This window comes from Zingiber officinale, chromosome 5B (genome assembly GCF_018446385.1).
Source record: "Zingiber officinale cultivar Zhangliang chromosome 5B, Zo_v1.1, whole genome shotgun sequence".
Taxonomy (NCBI): Eukaryota; Viridiplantae; Streptophyta; class Magnoliopsida; order Zingiberales; family Zingiberaceae; genus Zingiber; species Zingiber officinale.
Window position 1 is genome coordinate 120,127,640 of NC_055995.1, and position 21,019 is coordinate 120,148,658.

The following is a 21,019-nucleotide window of genomic DNA, read 5'->3' on the forward strand; positions in this document are numbered from 1 at the left end:
CCCGATCGGCACAAAGAGTGGGTTATCACACAATCGAGCGGCCGATGCACCATCTACCTTAGGCAATATGATCCGAGCGGCGGCTATAAACCCAAACCGGCGAAAGGTAGCCGAACGGCAAAGATATGTGATCAGATCAGAAACTTGGGAGCATATATGGTCCGATCAGATGTGGAAACCACCGAAGACACTACTGGTCCAGTCAGTCAGACTTGCAACCTCCTTTAACTAGACTTGAATGGGAGGCTTGTGATGTGGTGATAAAGGGGAGCCTGCCCGGCATAAGGTCAACTACCGAGATGGAGGTCAAAGTCAAGGTAGTCAATGCCAGGGTGTCAAAAGCTCGCCTACAACGGTCGAGCGAAGCACCTTAGAGGGCTGGTCGGGGTAAACAATGCCCGATCGGTAAGAAACTACGACGACTGGTAGAGCCAATCAGTGTCCAAGCGGGCCACCGTCCAACTCGGGATAATACGATAAGACAACCAGACTCTCAGTGCGGAGCGGCAGGATGCTGAGGAGACTGAAGTTTTTGTCCGATCAGCCATAAGGGAGAGCAGTTGAGGCTGACAGAATAGAGGAGTCCCGACCAAGCGGTACTCCGCTCGGTCAAGTAGTGGAACCATTGTTATATCTCTCGATATCCTTTTGAGAGATAGTGTTGTTGACACGAGCCATGGTCGACAAGCGGATAGTATAGCGGAAGTTTTTACTGTCTTGTCAGGGATATGCATGATGTCAGAGACACTTTCTAATAGATCCTTTTCATAGGGCACATTGGAAAATGTGCTCACACCTCGAGAGGCGTGTACGTCGCCCACCAGGGCTCTATATAAAGGGGGTCTCATCACCGGCGAAGGTACGCGTTATTACTATTTGCGCTTTCGTTACTGTTGCTCCAATTTTTGCTACACTTCCAGTGACTGACTTGAACGTCGGAGGACCAATATCAGATATCTCTTCCCTATCTCGACACTGAAATTACTTATTTTATAAAGCAAAACACTATCTATATTCAATTAATACAGTAGTCATATTTCTAACTTTCCATCCTTTATCTGAAACTTTCCATCCTTTCATTTTCAGATAGGATCATTCCTGAAATCAGGAATGGATAAGTTGATTACGAAATCGTGACCGAGCTAACTAATTTGAGTCTCCTTAATTTTCCCTCAAAGAGGACAGCTAAAGATCATTTTAAAAATTAAGTACATAATTAAATAATAACATTTACACTGCCATTAAATAACACTTAGGGCATCCATGGCGGATATTTGAAGAAGATAATTTTCAAAATATCTCAAATATTCGGTATTAAATTGATTTACTTATGTGGACGGGACGATTAAAAATAAAATAAAAAATACATATGTTAATAATTAACAAAGAATTTAAGGTTATTATTATTATTATTTTTAAAAATGCAGTTGTTAGTGACCCTTCCATAAAATGTCGGTTGTTCTGGCTTTGGTTGTCTTTCCCGTTCTGGCCCTTCGTCTCCAACATTTGCTCGCCGCCATTGTTTTCGTTTCTCCTTAAATTTGTCGATTTTGATGGCGTCTCTTCCATCACAGTCCGTCCTCAAGCTTTTAATCCTCTTTCTTCCTCCGGCATCTTCACCTCGCGCCCGCTCTCTTCCTCGCCGTCCTTGCGGGAGGCGCCATCGAGGTACGCGCTCAAATCAACTCCTTCCTAACTCTGTTGCATTCCTTCACGCTTGCATCTCTGTTCGCCTGGTTCGTGAAGGTGGGGAAAGGGAAGAGGATCGACTATGGCGACCGCGACTTTAGCGAATGTGACGGCGACGTGCCTGAAGCCGATGAAGGCGACGTCGAACGGGTCGTGGCAGGGCGATAACCCGCTCGACTACGCGGTCCCGCTGGCCATCGTCCAGATCTGCCTCGTCATCGTCGTCACGCGTCTCCTCGCCTTCCTCCTCCGCCCGCTCCGCCAGCCGCGTGTCATTGCCGAGATCATTGTAAGACTTCGCGGTCGTCCAGGTGTTTGTTTAAATGTCGCAGCCGGATTTTTAGTATTGGAAAGCGCACTTAAGTTGTTTGTAAATTTGTGTGAAAGGGAGGGATCTTGCTGGGCCCATCGGCGCTGGGGCGCAGCCAGCGGTTCTTGGACGCGGTGTTCCCGAAACAGAGCCTCACGGTGCTCGACACGCTTGCGAATATCGGCCTCATCTTCTTCCTCTTCCTCGTCGGCCTGGAGCTGGACCTGCGCTCCATCCGCCGCACCGGGAAGCGCGCTCTGATCATCGCCGCCGCCGGCATCTCCCTTCCCTTCGTCATGGGCATCGGCACCTCCGTCGCGCTCCGCCACACCGTCGCTGAAGGCGTCCCCGGTGGCCCCTTCCTCGTGTTCATGGGCGTCGCGCTCTCCATCACCGCGTTCCCTGTCCTCGCCCGCATCCTCGCCGAGCTGAAGCTCCTCACCACAGACATTGGCCGCATGGCCATGTCCGCCGCCGCCGTCAACGACATCGCTGCGTGGATTCTCCTCGCGCTCGCCATCGCCATCTCCGGTTCCGGCTCTCTCTTGGTCTCTTTATGGGTCCTGCTCGCCGGCGTTGGTTTCGTAGCTTTCGTCGCCATCTGCGTCCGCCCCGTGCTCGATTGGATGGCCCGCCGCTCCCCCAGCGGCGAACCCGTTAAGGAGACGTTCATATGTGCCACTCTCGCGACCGTGCTCGCCGCCGGTTTTGTGACCGACACTATCGGCATTCATGCGCTGTTCGGCGCCTTCATCATCGGGATCTTCGTGCCCAAGGACGGTCCGTTCGCTGGCGTGCTAATCGAGAAGATCGAGGACATCATCTCCGGCCTCTTCCTCCCGCTCTACTTCGTATCTAGCGGCCTGAAGACGAATGTCGCTACTATCAGCGGCGGCCAGTCCTGGGCCCTCCTTGTCCTCGTTATCGCCACCGCGTGCATCGGTAAGATTGGCGGCACTATCCTGGCCTCAATTCTTGCCAAGGTGCCCATGAGGGAAGCCGTGACGCTGGGCTTCCTCATGAACACCAAGGGCCTCGTTGAGCTCATCGTCCTTAACATTGGCAAGGACCGCAAGGTTCTCAACGACGAGACGTTCGCCATCATGGTGCTCATGGCTCTGTTCACCACCTTCATCACGACGCCAATCGTAATGGCCATCTACAAGCCGGCACGGCGGACGCCGTCATACAAACACCGCACCATCCTGCGGGACACTGAAAGCGAGCTCCGGGTGCTGGCCTGCTTCCACGGGAGCCGCAACATACCCACCCTAATCAACCTCATTGAGTCCGCCCGCGGCATCCGCCGCCGCGGCCTCACCGTCTACGCCATGCACCTTATGGAGCTCTCGGAGCGCTCCTCCGCCATCAACATGGCTCATAAGGCCCGCCGAAACGGCCTCCCCTTCTGGAACCGCAAGCAGAGCGCCGACCATGACAGCGCCGACCAGCTCGTCGTTGCCTTCCAGACCTTCCAGCAGTTGAGCAACGTCAGCCTCCGCCCCATGACCGCCATTTCCGACCTCCAAACCATCCACACAGACATTTTAAGCAGCGCCGAGCAAAAGCGCGCCGCCCTCATCCTCCTCCCCTTCCACAAGATGCAGCAGTTCGATGGCTCTCTTGATTCCATCGGCCACGGCTACCACCTTGTCAACCAGCGTGTCCTTCGCAGCGCCCCCTGCTCCGTCGCTGTCCTCGTCGATCGAGGCCTCGGTGGCGCTGCCCAAGTCGTCGCCAGCGAGGTCTGCTACACCGTCGCCGTCCTCTTCTTCGGTGGCCGCGACGACCGCGAGGCCCTCGCTCTCGGCGCGCGCATGGCAGAGCACCCCGGCATCCAGCTCGTAGTCGTTCGGTTCATCCCCCAAGCCATTGGCGCTATGCTCGACGGCAACCGCGACTCCGTCAGCATCAGGATGGACGCCAACGAGATCGCCGCCGACGAGGCCTACATCGCCGAGTTTCGCAAGAAAGTGATGGCGAACAACTCCACCATCAAGTTGGAGCAGACGGCGGTCGGCCTGAAGTCGGACGTAGTGGCTGCCATCAAGGCTGTGGGCCGGTGCAACCTCTTCCTGGTGGGGCAGTCGGCGCCCACGGTGGCGCTGACGGACAAGAACGACTGCCCTGAGCTGGGGCCGGTCGGAAACTACTTGGCATCGTCTGAATTCTCGGCTACTTCCTCCTCGGTCCTCGTCATCAAGCAGTACGACCCGGCGGCGAACCCGGTCGTTCCGGCGGATGACGGGGCAGAGATCTACGACGACCCCGACACGCCCAGGACGCCTTTCGTCAAGTAGAAGCGGCTCGGTATCACTCTCGCTCACCTCCAGGCTTTGCGTCTGCTGTTTTGGGATTAACTCAGTGTACACTTCCAACAAATTCCCTGTGAAGAACATTTTGAAAATGCCGTTTTATTTCCTTTTTGCACAGATGCAGCGTGGTGGGGCCTAGGACGTCGTAGCCCTGGATTGCCTGGGTTAAATGGGACCCAACGGGTCTGGAAAGGGCCGTATGTCGGGAATAGTCCAAATTCGATAGCCGCTGGAATTGATCGCTAATTACTGTTTAAGAATAAAGAAAAATAAATAAATTTTATAACAGTCAAAACAGAATATTTTCCACTAAAAGCAATTGTTTTTCACAGGGTACTTTTTTTTGAATTAAAAATTTATAATTTGTTATAAGATATGATTAATTTGATTTCATTGTCCATTGATGAATCATTATATGTATATTTTTTTTTGATTTTTACACCATTCCACCACTTATAAATATGACTTATACTTCTTTTTCGATTTGTATCCTAGTCCAGTTCTATTATAGATTGCCCTTTGTGTTCCAAGAATCAAGTCAAGATTCTTGGATCCCAAGGAAAATCATTCTAAGGTTGTCTTCAAATCCTTGACTTGACTTTTCAGGTTGGAATTCTCTTCTTCAAGTTTTTGAACTTGAGTTGAGGTTCCAGCCTGAATTGGATCAGTCAAAGATTCGTTATTGGTCGTTTCTTTAAGGAGTGTTATTTCCTTCAGAAGCGACTTGATTCGAATTTTGGACTTAGCTACTTTATGCATTAAATAATTAATTAAGCTATATAAACGATTTTTACTTACTGAGGGGTTTGGCCCTTCGGAAACGGATGCGGATCCGTGGCTTCTTTCGGACTCAGCTTCCGATTTGTCCTCGCTTCCGGATTCATTGGTGTAGTCCCGGTCTGTCAATGCGAGAAAATTCGTCTGCTCGAGTTCTTCGTTGTCGGATGCCTCGGAAGAAGACTCGTCCCCTGTTGCCTTCAAAGCCTTCTTCCTCTTTGGTTTCTTTGGATCCTTCTAGTTCGGGCAGTTTGCCTTGATGTGCCCTTTCTGATTGCACCCGTAGCAGGTCACTTCGAATTTGACCTTCGAGCTTGGTTGGGCTTCTTTGGATTGGATGGCCTTTCTGACATCCTTTTTGTTGAAGCACTTCTTTTTGCAAAGTTTCTTTACCAGGTTGACTATTTCGGTTGTAAGCTCATCGTCGTCTTCCGAATCTGGTTCTTCTTCTGACTCAGGTTCGGTTCTGCGCTTTATCTTTGATTCGCGCATTCTCCCTGTTCCTGCAACCAAAGCCAACCCTTTCTCGGTCGGGCGTGCATTAGTCTGTTCATGAAGTTCGAATTCTGCAAAAAGTTCATCTAACTTAATGGTAGATAAGTCCTTATAAACCTTGTAGGCATCTACCATGGATGCCCATAAGGTGTTCCTCGGAAAGACGTTTAAAGAGTACCTTATGATGTCCCGGTTATCTACCTTCTGTCCAATTGCATGAAGACCGTTGAGCAGATCTTGAATCCAGGCATGGAGTTGGGCAGCTGTCTCACCTTCCTGCAGTTTGATATTAAATAATTTGTTGAAGATTAAGTCTCTTTTACTTACTTTGGTGGCGGACGTTCCTTCGTGAAGTTCAATGAGCTTCTCCCACAACTCCTTGGCACTGTTGAAGGGGCCGACACGGTTGAGTTCTTCTTTTGATAGGCCACACTGGAGGGTGCAGGTCGCCTTGGCATTAGCTTCCACCTTCTTAATCAGAGATGCGCCCCAGTCCTCGTATGGTAGTGGTTTGTCGGCGTTATCAGTTGGTAGTTGGAGTCTGGTTTTGACGATCATCCAGACTTCAAAATGAGTCTGGAGATATGCCTCCATCCGACCCTTCCAGTACCCGAAGTCGTCTCCGGTGAATAGCGGGGGGCGGGCTGTACTGTAGCCTTCTTGAAGGGCCATTTTAGATCAACTATAAAAATTAAACAACAAGAAAATTCCAGGACTTGGTCTTGGCTTAGTAGTGCGGTATGAAAAAAAATAGAACACGAACTCGGGTGGTGTTGCACCAACCTCGAGCAGAAAATCGATTCGAGAAAAGAATTAGAATATAACTATAAAGCCAAATTCTAATTGACTCCGAAAAATCTGAAAATACCATGAAAAAATTATTTTGAATGGTGGTTGCACCGATTCAAAACGACCCCGCTCTGATACCAATTGATGGATCGAAAGCGCTAGAGGGGGGGTGAATAGCGCTCGTGGCTATTTTATCGATTTAAAACACAAAGTAGAAACGCAGCGGAAAGTTAATGCAAAACACAGAAGACACAGTCAATTTACTTCGTTCGGAGTCTAGCTCGATTCCTACTCGAAGGCCCGCGATCCTTGATCGCTTTACGTGGGCAACAACTATAAATCCGGAATTATTACAAGCTAGAAGCAATTACAGTTAAGTGCAAATAAGAAAGTTATACCAACGAACAAGCAATTAGAAGAGCTTTGGGGTTTCAGTTCGTTGTAGCAGCAGGGCGTTGTCGAAGCGTACGGAGCACACAAGAGCACAGAACTTCTGTTCGGAATTCGATGATTTGAGCTGCACCTTGATGCCTCTTTTTATAGCTCTGCAAGGTCTGATCCAGATCCCCAAGTCTCGGGATCAGGTTTGACCCGAAGCGGATCGGTCGACCGATCAGATGATCTGCACCGTATCTGATCCGTCGATCCGTCGCTCCGCTTCGATCTGGCCAAACTCTATCCCTGGGTTCGGTCGACCGATCAGTCTCCTCTGACCCGCACACCTCGGCTTGATCCAGTCGACACCTATCTCAGGTTCGGTCGACCGATCCCGAGGTCCGGTCGACCGATCCCGAGGTCTGGTCGACCGATCCCTGGTCGAACCCGGTCCAACTTCTGAAAATCTGATCTGGTAGCTTGGAGGTTCGGTCGACCGAATCTAAGGTTCGATCGACCGATCCCGGTCAGTTCTAACTCTGCATAAACTATTAGTTACCTGCAAAACAGAGTTAGAACACAAAAGATAATATATATAAATAAACTTGGCAATCACCAGATTGTCCGGGTTTGACTTCGGGTTTCCGACCGGAAACCCTAGGTCGACCCGACGCCTACTGTTCCCTCTACGGGGAACGCGTCCTCACCTACTCCACTCAGGAGATTTTACCTTTTGCTAGTGCGATCCTCCAGATCGACTGGACTTTTGCTCGGTGTTCGATGCCTCCGGACTTTCTGTTGGACGCCCGCTTCCCGACCCGTCCAGTCTTCCACCTGGTTCGCGACACCATGATTTTCCACCTAGGGTTACCACCCCCTAGGACTTTTGCCTGAAGCACTCGACCCACCAAAACTTTCCGTATAGGGTTACCACTCCTTATGACCTAGGGTTACCACCCCCTAGGGTTTTTACCTTGCCTAACTACAGTTAGGACTTATCTGAAACACTCAATCAAGCACGTTAGTTCACAACACACCTTAACTTTGAATCCTTTGTCTATCAAAACACAGGTTTGATTGTCGGATGCTTCCCGCACCAACATAGTTGGCTTTCTCATTCGTTTTGACCTTCGTAAAGGTGGGTCATGAACAATAATAAGGGAAGGTTCATCAACGTGGTCTGAAACATTAGGCATTGTCTCATTATTTGATGATTCTCCTGTAGAATCAGGGATAATCAAATCTCTTGAAATAATGGGAACATTTAAAATTTCACGTTCCTTTTCAAGAATATTTTTGTAAGACGTGTTATCACCACAATTACCAACATCTTCCAAAAATATTGCATGTCTAGTTTCGATTATTCTTGTGGTATGTGATGGACAATAAAATCGATAACCCTTTGAACGTTCTGGGTAACAGACGAAATAACAACTTATTGTCTTAGGATCAAGCTTTCGTATATTTGGGTTGTAAATTTTAGCCTCTGCAGGACACCCCCATGCACGCATATACCCAATATTTGATTTCCTTTGTGCCCATATTTCATAAGGGGTTTTAGGTATAGCTTTAGTAGGAACATGATTTAGTATATGCATAGCTGTCTTAAGAGCCTCAACCCAAAGATACTCAGGTAAAGAAGTTTGGCATATCATACTTTGTACCATATCCATAAGGGTACAATTACGTCTCTCAGCGACACCATTTTGCTAAGGCGTGCCTGGCATAGATACTTGAGCAATAATGCCACATTCTTTCAGAAATAAGGCAAAATGTCTAGGATTACGACCTAGTCAGAGAATCTTCCATAATATTCTCATCCTCTATCAGATCAAAACACTTTAATCTTTCGATCAAGTTGGTTTTCAACTTCAGATTTATAATCCTTAAAAACCTAGAGTGCTTCAGATTTTTCACGAAGGAGATAAATATATCCATAACGAGAGTGGTCGCCAATAAAGGTGATGAAATAACGATGCCCATGAATACCAAGAGTATAAGGACCACTGATATTAGTATGAATCAGTTCTAATAGTCTATTACTTCTAGTGACGCCATGTTTGTTCTTTTGTACAAATTTTCCTTTAATACACTTAATACATGTGTCGAAATTAGAGAAATCTAATGAATGAAGTATTCCATCTTTAATGAGACGTTGCATTCTGTCCCGAGATATATGGCCCAAACGTTCGTGCCATAGTATTGACGAATTCTCATCCATTAATTTTCTTTTGTTGTTGATTTAGGTTGTACAATTTTCATGCATGGATTCCAATATGTTCACAGAAGAAGCATTTAAACATAATTTAAAGAGGTCTCCCTCTAAAATACCAGAACCAACAATTTTGCTATTTAATGAAATGGTAAAATCTTTATTCTCAAACAAGACAGAATAACCATAAACAACAAGTCAAGAAACTGAAATAAGGTTTCTTGTAATACTGGGAACATAAATAGTATCAAATAAATTCAGTTGGAAACCACTCTCCAAAACCAAAGAGAGAGTTCCTATGGCTTCAACTGGAACTTTATTTCCATTTCCAACCAAAACGTTGCGTTCTCCTTTATCGAGAAACTGAAATAAGGTTTCTTGTAATATTGGGAACATAAATAGTATCAAATAAATCCAGTTTGAAACCACTCTCCAAAACTAAAGAGAGAGTTCCTACGGCTTCAACTGGAACTTTATTTCCATTTCCAACCAAAACGTTGTGTTCTCCTTTATTTAGCTTCCTCACGAAACTGAATCCCTGCGATGAACAAGTAATATGTACAGAAGCACCACTATCAATCCACCATGTATCAGTAGGAACATTTGCAAGAAATGATTCATAACAAACATAACTAAACGTTTTACCTTTTTAGCTAATCACTCCTTGAATTTTGGACAATACTTCTGAAAATGAGTAGGCTCGCGACAAAAGTTGCATTTGCGAGTCTTGGAACCTGAAGTCTTTGCCTTATTTCCATCATTATTTTCCTTCACATGTCTTTTGTCCTTTCCATGTAGTTTTCGTTTCTTGCCCTATCGTTGAGTGGTAAAGTGGACACTATCAGGTGTCTCAGCCTTAAGTCTTTCTTCTTCCTGATCACACATATTGATCAGTTCGCTCATTTTCCATTTCTCCTTCTAAGTATTATAGTTGATCTTGAAAGGACCAAACTGAGAAGGAAGAGATGTCATAATGAAGTGAACGAGAAAGCCCTCAAAGATCTCCATGTCCATGGCCTTAAGTTGAGCAGCCATATCATTCATTCTTAGAATATGCCCACGAACACCACCAAGGCCGTTGTACTTAGAAGTTACCATTTTGATGATTAGTGTGGTAGCAAGTGCTTTAGAGGAACTCTGAAACTGCTCCTCAACGGAATCAAGGAAGTCCTTAGCATTTTCAGAATCAGGCACGCCTCCTCGAATATCCGACGATATGGAACCTTTCATTATCATAAGTGACAAACGGTTGGACCTTTCCCACTTTTCATAAACAGATTTTTCATCTTGAGTGCTAGTGTTTGAAAGTGGGGTAGGTTTATCAACCCGTAAGGCATAATCAAGGTCCATAATGCCCAAAACGAGGCGAATCTGTTTGTTCCATTTCTTAAAATTGCTACCTGTCAGAGTTTCAATGGGCGCGATTTGGGTCGTAATTGAAGCTGCGTTCATAGAGTTAAATCATACTCATTAACAATAATGGAAAATATAAATCATAATCATAATACATAAGCGATTGAAGAAGTACACTTTAATGTAATTATAGAATTAAATTTATATCACCATTGGGCAGATAATAAATTCATACTACAATTAAGTATTACATTAGTGCCAAAAATTATGATGGAGAATAATGGCATACGTTATCCATCGAGAAAATAGCAAATGTTACAACCTTCCGTTGGGCCGATTGTAATAATTGCACATAAATTTTCTCCGTTAGATTTTTGACTTAATCATAGAACTAAATTCAAATCACCGTTGGACTAAATTGATTTAGAACTATGATTAAATTGTGCGTTAGTGCTAAAGTATTATAGAAAATTAAACATAAATTTTCTATCAAAAAATAGCAAAATATTACAACCTTCCATTGGGTCGACTGTAATAAACACACATAAATTTTCTCCATAAAAACTTTAGCATAATTATAGTTAGAATTCACCCCACCATTAGTCAGAAGATAAATTCATACTATAATAAATTCCATTCAGTAATTAAAATAATAATTTTCGATTGGGCCAATTATTAATTTTAATATAAGAATGTAACAAAAGTGTGATTTCGTTATTCCTAGTTATTTAATTGATAAATCTTCCGTTGGATCGATTTATCATGAAAATAAATAAGAGTCCCACATTAAATTTAATATATTTATGTCATGCTTTCAATCATGCGAACCTTAATTATATACATGAAAATAATAATTATGATTTAAAATCAATTAAGAATATTGCAACACGTTAATACCTTAAACAACGAGATGACGAAGTCAATAATTAAATCAATCAAGCATAAATTCATGTAATCATATAAAGATAATATGGACATTATTTCCTAATATATTATGGTAAATGATTTATCGAAAGCACATTAATCACATAAGATATTTATTTTAATAAATAACATGACAATTAATATGACAACTAATATGGCAACCATTAATGACATATGCTATAACAACATTGATAATTATGATCGTCATCTTGATATCATGAATAAATCATCTAAATAACTTATGCAACATTGATTTATATTTAGCAATTAATTATGTCATTAATTTCCATCAAATATTTGTTTTGAGACATAATTGCATTACCATTCAAAACAAACGCTCTTGTTTAGTAAAAGAAAATTATTGCACACAAATCACAATTAATGCATGCCCGTCGTTTCAAGACTAAAATCACAATTAATTCAGATTCAAACAAACGAGATCGAAATATATTCTTCATTGTGAATATAAGTTATTTACCTTTATATTTTTTTGTAAGGCATCAAACGACTAGATATAACATGTCGATAGGTAATAACATATTATCTCAATTCATATACTTCAATCAACCTCGCTCTGATACCAAATGTTAGATTTATCTTAAGATGGTAGAAAGTGACATAAGCTTGATCCCATAATCAAGATTTCTACCGTAAAGCGGATCTAATCAAGTATATTAACAAATTTAGAGAATAAGAATTACTTGCGTTGAGCGCCGACATCATTGAAGACTCGATCTTCACCTCTTTCGCTCTACGAGGGGAGATGGATTCTTGTGTGTACTTCTTAGGGTTGCCATAAGCCATCGTGTGTAAGAATATGTAATAAGCATTCAAATAGGCTAGACCTAAGTGCCTATTTATAATAACAACAAACCCTAATTCTTAATAGGTAGAGCAAGAGATGAGACCGAACCAATAAGAAATACAATCACTAGTCTGTCCATCAAGACTTTAGTGATTGGGCTAATTAAATAAATTATTAAGGAATAACCCAACTAATTATAATCTGTAGGCCAACATCATGGATTGGATCCCGTCGAATCCAACACAACCAAGTTAGAACAAACATAATATCTAACAATCTCATACATACAATGTCTCAAAACCAAAAAAAAAAAGATAAAATAGAAGATAATTTGGTACTTAAGAGATCATTTTCATTCAAATCTTCTTCTGTTACCTGCATCAGAAAATAAATAAATAAAAAATATCATTTTTAATAAAATAAAAATCCTATAAACTAACACAAAAATAAATATGTAAAGACTTACTTATTTTTACATGGATTTATAATCTTAGCATCACCAACCATGTTTGAAACAAAATAGAAGTACTAATTAAAAATATAAAAATGAAGGTTTTTAAATCTCAATAAAATAAAATTGTCTCAACCCGTGTCTGATTACAATCCATAAACTCAACATTACTTTATGCAAAATTTAAAATGATCTCAACCTAGTGATAAATTCATCAGTCAAACCACAATGTTCATGTACATTTTTATTATACATGCATCTTCTTTTATTCTGCATTTTACCTGTTTCCAATAAATTACATTAATAAAAACTCCCAAACAATACACTAATCGTTAATACGAACTTAGTTCACATACAAATAGAATTAAAATTATTCATATAATAAAGAAAAATATATCATTCCTATACTATTCTATCACTATCAAAATATATTAATCCAACACTAATGCTATCAATATCAAAATATATCATTCCTACACTAATGTTATCATTATTAAAACAACATCGGTAAATAAATATACCTAACAAAAGTGAACAAAAATGAGTCTCTCCAAGCAACATCAAATACAAACCTGCACAAATAACAATATAAAATTTACAATCAAATATAACAATCCACAAATTAATAAAAATAATCTTGCTCGCTAGTGGCCAAAACAGCCACGATGACCAGGGGACCAACAAGCCCGCAAAGGGACCGCCTTGGCTAGTGGAGGTTGCCAGCAACCAAGACAACCCCAACCAAGGACGGCAGGCGGAGGCAAAGGCCACTGGAAGCCGGCTGCAGCAAAGCCAACCCCAGCCAAGACATCGCTAGTGGCAATGGTCGGCCCCGGCCACTGGCGGTCGATGGAGGAAGGCCTCGGCCCACTAGCGGCCGCCAGCTCACGCGGACCGCTTGCGAGGCCGCCAGCGCCGGCGTAGGCCGCCAACGCCGGCGCAAGGCCGCCAGTGCTAGCGTGAGGCTGCCAGCGCCGGCGCGAGGCCGCCAGCGCCCGCGCGAGGCCGCCAGCGCCCGCGCGAGGTCGTCATCGCCCACCGCCCGCATGAGGGTGCCACCGCTCATGCGAGGACGACTGCACCCGCGTGAGGCCACTAGCGGCCGCATGGCCCGGCTGAGGCCGGCGAAGGCCGCCTCTAGCGCTTCCCTGGACAGAAATCGTCGATGAAGCCGTTGGAGGAAGACCTGCATGCGTCGCTGAAGATAACGCCGTCGCCACTGTAGAAAGATATGAATTTGATCTATAGTTTAGTTTAAAATACTAGGGTTTTCTAGGACAAAAGTATTTTGTCAAAACTTCATTGCAAATTTGCAACAAAAATGCTATTTCGTTGCAATTTGCAACAAAAGAGTGATTCATTGCAAATTTTAAAATATTCTTTTTTCAAAAATAAAGTATATATGTCTGAAGCCGATTTATTCATCTAGAGACATCGGAATTGGATGAAATCAGTTTTTGTGTGTTCGTATATTTGTCCTGATTATATAAATATCCTTAAATATTTTTTTAGTTAATATAATTTTTTTAGTGACTTTTGATCACCTTTGTGTCCAAAAAATATATTTCGGGTTTTAAAAATCACACATCCAAGATCTATTGGGTCAAAAATATATTACGGACACAGAAACTAATTTTGTTCCGTTTCAATCTCTCTGGCTTTAATTTATAACTTTAACAAGTTCCACTAATTAAATTTCATTTCTAAATCTAACGCATGTTCAACTTTATTTAAAATACATCTATTTTACTTAGCTATGAAAAATATATATATTCGGTCAAAAAAATTATTTGATGACATTTACATAATCATGAGAATGAGACGAACACATAGTTACTTGTTTCATCTCATTCTGAGCTCCCTAGGTCCATTAAACGGCCTCAGAGTTTTTTTTCATTACCAAGGTTTGCAATGATTTTCAGAATTCGTTGCTAATTTGCAATGAATCCAGAAATTCGTTGCAAATGTTTGTAACGAATGTAGAAATTGGTTGCAAATATACAATGAATTCTGAAATTTGTTGCATATTTGCAACGAATTCTAAATTCGTTGCAAACTTTGATTCTATATATGCGAGGCCAGTTGATGGACCTAGAGACGTTGAAATTGGATTAAATCAGTTCCTGTGTATTCATATATTTGTTCTGATTATATAAATATCCTTAAATATTTATTTCATTTAATATTTTTTTAGTGTTTTTTTGATCACCTATGTGTCTGAAAAATATATTTTGTGTTTTAAAAATTACACATCCAAGATCTATTGGTCAAATTGATTTTTGAAGACATGCATATAATCAGGAGAACTATACGTATATATAGAAACTATTTTTGTTCCGTTCAAACTCTCTGGGATTAATTTGTAACTTTAACAAGTTCCACTAATTAAATTTCCTTTCTAAATCTAATATGTTCAACTTTATTTAAAATATATCTATTTTACTTAGCTATGAAAAATATATATATTTGGTCAAAAAAATATTTGATGGCATTTACATAATCATGAGAATGATACGAACACGTGGGAACTTATTTCATCTCATTCTGAGCTCCCTAGGTCCATTAACCGACCTCGGAGTTTTTTTTTTCATTACCAAGGTTTGCAATGAATTTCAGAATTCGTTGCAAACTTTGAATCTATATATGCGAGGCCAGTTGATGGACCTAGAGACGTTGGAATTGGATGAAATCAATTCCTGTATGTTCGTATATTTGTCCTGATTATATAAATGCCCTTAAATATTTATTTTTGTTAATATATTTTTTTAGTGATTTTTTGATCACCTATGTGTCCAAACAATATATTTCGAGTTTTAAAAACCACACATCCAAGATCTATTGGGTCAAATTGATTTTTGAAGACATGGATAGAATCAGGAGAACTATATGGACACATAGAAACTAATTTTTTCCGATCTCTCTGGCTTTAATTTGTAACTTTAACAATTTCCACTAATTAAATTTCCTTTCTAAATCTAATATGCTCAACTTTATTTAAAATACATCTATTTTACTTAGCTATGAAAAATATATATTCGGTCAAAAAAATTATTTGATGACATTTACATAATCATGAGAATGAGACGAACACATAGGTACTTGTTTCATCTCATTCCGAGTTCCCTAGGTCCATTAACCGGCCTCGGAGTTTTTTTTTTCATTACCAAGGTTTGCAACGAATCAAGAAATTCGTTGCAAATGTTTGCAATGAATGTAGAAATTCATTGCAAATCTGCAACGAATTCTAAAATTTGTTGCAGATTTGGAGCGAATTCTAAATTCATTGCAAACTTTGATTCTATATATGCGAGGTCGGTTGATGGACCTAGAGACGTCGGAATTGGATGAAATTAATTCCTATGTGTTCGTATATTTGTCCTAATTATATAAATGGCCTTAAATATTTTTTCAGTTAATATATTTTTTTAGTGATTTTTTGATCACCTATGTGTTTGAAAAATATATTTCGTGTTTTAAAAATTACACATCCAAGATCTATTGGGTCAAATTGATTTTTGAAGACATGCATATAATCAGGAGAACTATACGGACACATAGAAACTAATTTTGTTCCGTTCGATCTATCCGACATTAATTTGTAACTTTAACAAGTTCCACTAATTAAATTTTCTTTCTAAATCTAATATGTTCAACTTTATTTAAAATACATCTATTTTACTTAGCAATGAAAAATATATATATTCATTCAAACAAAATTATTTGATGACATTTAGAATGAGATGAATACATAGGAATTTGTTTCATCTATTCTGTGCTCCCTAGGTCCATTAACCCGCCTCAGTCTTTTTTTTCATTACCAAGATTTGCATCGAATTTCAGAATTCATTGCAAATTTGCAGCGAATCCATAAATTCATTGCAAATCTACAATGAATTCTGAAATTCGTTGCAGATTTTCAACGAATTCTAAATTTGTTACAAACTTTGATTATATATATGTGAGGTCGGTTGATGGACCTAAAGACGTCGGAATTGAATGAAATCAGTTTTTGTGTTTGTATACTTGTCCTGATTATATAAATGCCCTTAAATATTTTTTTAGTTAATATATTTTTTTAGTGATTTTTTGATCACCTATGCGTCCAAAAAATATATTTCGGGTTTTAATAATCACACATCCAAGATCTTTTGGGTCATATTGATTTTTGAAAACATGTATATAATCAGAAGAACTATATGAATACATAGAAACTAATTTTGTTCCGTTCCGATCTCTCTGGCATTAATTTGTAACTTTAACAAGTTCTACTAATTAAATTTCCTTTCTAAATCTAATATGTTCAACTATAATTAAAATATATTTATTTTACTTAGCTATGAAAATATATATATATATATATATTCGGTCAAAAAAATTATTTGATGACATTTACATAATTATGAGAATGAGACGAACATATAGGAACTTGTTCCATCTTATTCCGAGCTCCCTAGGTCCATTAACCTACCTCGGAGTTTTTTTTTTCAGTACCAAGGTTTGCAACGAATTTCAGAATTCGTTGCAAATTTGCAATGAATCCAGAAATTTGTTGGAAATTTGTAACGAATCCATAAATTCATTGCAAATGTTTGCAACGAATCTAGAAATTCATTGCAAATCTGCAACGAATCTCCTATTTATCGTAAATTTCTAATAAAAATTCATTTAAACAATATTTGCAACAAATATGATTTTCATTGCTAAATTTGCAATGAATATCATTTTTGTTCCAAATTTACAACGAACAGTTTTTTGTCCCAAAAGTTGCAACAAATGATTTTTTTCGTCGTCGATTTTGCAACAATCTTTTTTTTTATCGGCAAATTGGAACCAAATTTAGCGACAAAATATTTTTTGTTGCAGATTTGCGAAAAATTAGTTCGTTCCTAAATTAGTTGCTAATTTGCAACAATATTTATTTTTGTTGCAAAATTCGTCGCAAATTTGGGACAAAAATTATTCATCAGAAATGTTCGTCCCTAAATGACTATTTTTTTTGCAGTGTGTGTTATTCAAACTTAGAGCACCAGAGTTCAATTTATAGCTCATTGGTCACAACTAGCCATTTGCTAACATGACACTTTTCGGGTGCCTGGACCTGATCCTAGCACTTGGACTCGATTCACTCGATCCACTCCGCAATAGCTTATTTCTAGCAAATCAAGGTTAGGGCACCTCCACCCAGTTCGGGCACTTGGAGTAGGCTGGTGTGGACTTCGTATTTGTTGGTGTAATATCCCCTGTGTCAGGTTGACTAAGCTTGAGTTGGCTCAAGCTTGAGTCTTGATGTTTGGGTTTCGATATTTAACAATACATGGAGATTACATATGTAATCGTCCGATTGGAGAGATTATTGATGCAATTCCCGTCTGGTCAAGGGATGACCAGTTTAATGTGAAAAAGAGTCAAGTAGGTCAAAGTTGATCGAATACTTGACTGGGAAAGTCCTAGCTAGAGGTTAGGCATGGGAAAATCCTGGTGAGTGAAGCCAGGTGAAAGTCCTAGTGAGTGAAGCTAGACAGTTGAAAAATCCTGGTGAGTGAAGCCAGGTCAAAGACCTATGAGTGAAACTAGGTAGGTGAAAGACCTAGTGAATGAAGCTAGGCAATTGGGAAAATCCTGATGTGTGAAGCCAGGAGAAAACCCTAGTGAGTGAAGCTAGGTGGAAGTCCTGGTGAGTGAAACCAGAAAGATAAAAAGTCCTAGTGAGTGAAGCTAGGTAGATGGAAACACCTGGTGAGTGAAGCCAGGCACGTGGAGATCTAGGTGGGTTATGGTTGACCGAACACCCAATGTTGGGAAGCCCAAGTAGGTCAAAGGATTGACCGGATATGGTACGAGGAAATCTAGATGGGTCAAGGGTGACCAGACATCTGGTGGAAGTCTAAGTGGGTCATGGAGGACTAAACACTTGGCACAAGACGGTAAGTCCAAGTGGGTCAAGGTTGACCGGACACTCGGTACAAGGAGAAAGTCCAAGTCGGTCAAAGGATTGACCGGACACTTGGTGAAGAAGTCCCAGCAGGTCAAGGTTGACCAGATACTAGGTAGAAGGAGTCCCAACAGGTCACGGATGATCGGATGTTGGGTTTAGGAACCTTTAGGCAAGTAAAGGTTGGGACAATTGATCGTCGATTGACCCAAGCGCAATCGATCAGCCAATCGATTGGGAGAGTGTTGTGACAAGCAGTGCCCCAATTGATTGGTCGATCGATTGGGAGCAAGTGTCGCGAGCACAGAGAGTTGCCCAATCGATCAACCAATCGATCGGGCACCTCCAATTGATCGGTCGATCGATTGACAGCTGATTTTCTCGTGCGATCGCGAGAAAGACTGAATCGATCGGTCGATTGATTCAGGCAGCTTCCAGTGAGCACAGAGGCACTCTAAATTGATCAACCGATTGATTCAAGCCTCCTTAATCGATTGGTCGATCGATTGAGTTGTGACCGTTGCGCAGGATTAAAGTCGTTGGCAAGCGATCTCTTCCACAGTTCTTTGCGAGCTTCTTCCCGATCTTTACACGAGCTTCTCCACAACTCTCCGCCAGTTCTTAAAGATTCTTGGAGCAAAGTGTTGTTGCATTTCCAAGGTCAAGAGGCGTTCCACAAGGAGAAGAAGAAGCTAGGGTTCCGGTTTCATGTTGTAAATCTGGTAAGATTTTACTTGTATTTGCTTCCCTCTTCTTTTTTCTTGTATTGAGAGTTTGTATAGGGCTTCTTCACCTTTAGTAGTTATCGTAAAGGAGTGTTTTTTATAGTAGATGAGCGTGTCATGTGTGGATCCTTTGATTAGTCACCTCTTCTTAAGGTGAATACCAAGTAAATCCTTGTGTTAAGTCTTGTTTCGAGTCTTTCCGCTACATATCAACAACAACGAAGCAAGACAACAAAGCGCGATGAGCTATTCACCCCCCCCCCCCCCCCTCTAGCTACAAATCAACCCTAACAAGTGGTATCAGAGTAAGGTCGCTCTTCATCGGAATCATCGCCGGAAGGGGCAACGAGCTAGAGGGAGAAGAAGTTGAAGCAAATTTCAACAAGTCGAAGACTCCATCAAAGGCTTAACTTCAAATGGAATTCCAAGATGGACTTGGATTTGACACAAGGGTGCCTCCATCATTTATATCAATGAGCTTCGATTCTTGGAAATCAAGGATCAAAAATTTCCTCGTAATGGAAATAGAGCAATGGTTTGCTCTAATCGAAGGCTTTGAAGCTCCAACAAATTCAAAAAGCAAAATTCTCAAGAAGAACAAGTGGAGCCAAGAGCAAATCCAAAAATGTGAGGCCAACGATAAAGTGACCAAGCTATTAGTCAATCTATTGTCAAACAACATCTTGGAGCAAATTAGAGAATTTGAAGACGCCAAGGAGCTATGGAGCAAATTGGCTAAAATCCATGAGGTTCCCTCCACTGTACCAAATCAAGAGAAATCTAAAGAAGGAAACTCATTGGATCAAGACCAAGAGGAAGAGGACTCCAAGGTTGAGAGATGCTCAACATCGAAAGAAGAAGAACAAGAAGCTTCATCTTTAAAAGAATGCAACGAAAAAGGCAAAGAGGGAGAATACTCGTTGTTCCATGTACAAGATAAAGATGAAGAAGTCTCCACCTCTAGGATTGATGGGGAGCGACATTTGGTGACTTCGGATCAAGAAGAAGGAGAAGCTTTTACTTCTGGGTCAAATGAACAAGAAGAAGATGGGGCATCCTCCAAAAATCAAGAGATATCAAATGGAGGATCAAGTGTCATCCCTACACGTGAAGGTATAAGTAGTTCAATTAATAATAAAAATCATATTATATGTTTTAAGTGTAGGGAGCATGGGCACTACAAGAGTAAATGCACTAAATTGGCCAAGAAGAAGGGTCAAGTGGTACCAAAGGGCAGGGAGAAGCCCAAGGAGATCACCCCCACAACAAAGAAGAGCAAGGAGCACATTGTGTGCTTTTCTTGCAACCAAAAAGGACATTGTCAGAATCAATGTCCTAAGGGGAAGAAATCGGTTAAAGTCAAGGGGAGCTTCCAAGGTAAAATCTAAGGTATCATTTATTGAGTCTATCCCTTTAAGTAATGATAAAAAAGCATGCTAGGAATAGTTTATATCATTTTAATGTTATTTATCATTGATCCTGTCCGAGAGTCGAGGCAATGGATGCTGGGGGATGTGGCGCTCCTGTTGACAGTTGGTGGACTCCGAGCTGGAGGATACTGCAATCACAGTAGCGTCAGTGCCGAGCCAGGGAGGGGCTCCCTGGCGATGACCCTCCGATGCTCAAGTCAGTCACCGGTGTGGAAGCAATGAAGCGGAGAAGCAGAGTAACAGTGTAGCTACAGTAAAGATACGCATACCTCTATTGAAGCTTCGGGCCCTTTATATAGGGCTCCAGGGGTGCGCGTGCACACTCCTCAAGGTGTGCATGCTTCTCAAAGCTTTTCCTGAAAATATATATCAGTAAAGTGTCTCTGACATCATACCTTAACGACCCGAGCATATCTTTGACGTGACAGTGGAAACTT

The 21,019-nt window shown here is 41.3% G+C and overlaps 2 protein-coding genes across 2 annotated transcripts; one reads left to right on the forward strand and one right to left on the reverse strand.

The window, feature by feature from the left end:
• The first annotated feature begins 1,346 nt into the window (after positions 1–1,346).
• On the forward strand, positions 1,347–4,406 carry LOC121985616 (cation/H(+) antiporter 19-like). Its single transcript, XM_042539184.1, has 3 exons — positions 1,347–1,668; positions 1,747–1,978; positions 2,077–4,406. The coding sequence occupies exons 1-3, from the start codon at positions 1,370–1,372 to the stop codon at positions 4,297–4,299; spliced, it is 2,754 nt and encodes a 917-aa protein (XP_042395118.1). The 5' UTR covers positions 1,347–1,369; the 3' UTR covers positions 4,300–4,406.
• Positions 4,407–9,880: 5,474 nt separating this feature from the next.
• On the reverse strand, positions 9,881–12,043 carry LOC121986989. The gene is made up of 2 exons (XM_042540909.1): positions 11,941–12,043; positions 9,881–10,404 (listed from the first exon to the last, which is right to left on the reverse strand). Exons 1-2 carry the CDS (start codon positions 12,041–12,043, stop codon positions 9,881–9,883), a joined length of 627 nt encoding a protein of 208 aa, XP_042396843.1.
• Positions 12,044–21,019: the final 8,976 nt, after the last annotated feature.

Bases quoted from the DNA above. Each gene is read 5' to 3' on its own strand.
- LOC121986989 (XM_042540909.1), bottom strand. From the start codon at position 12,043: ATGGCTTATGGCAACCCTAAGAAGTACACACAAGAATCCATCTCCCCT. The intron at 10,405-11,940 runs GTAATTCTTATT...CTATGAACGCAG, and splicing joins GATGTCGGCGCTCAACGCAA to CTTCAATTACGACCCAAATC.
- LOC121985616 (XM_042539184.1), top strand. From the start codon at position 1,370: ATGTTAATAATTAACAAAGAATTTAAGGTTATTATTATTATTATTTTT. The intron at 1,669-1,746 runs GTACGCGCTCAA...TGGTTCGTGAAG, and splicing joins TTGCGGGAGGCGCCATCGAG to GTGGGGAAAGGGAAGAGGAT. The intron at 1,979-2,076 runs GTAAGACTTCGC...TTTGTGTGAAAG, and splicing joins GTGTCATTGCCGAGATCATT to GGAGGGATCTTGCTGGGCCC.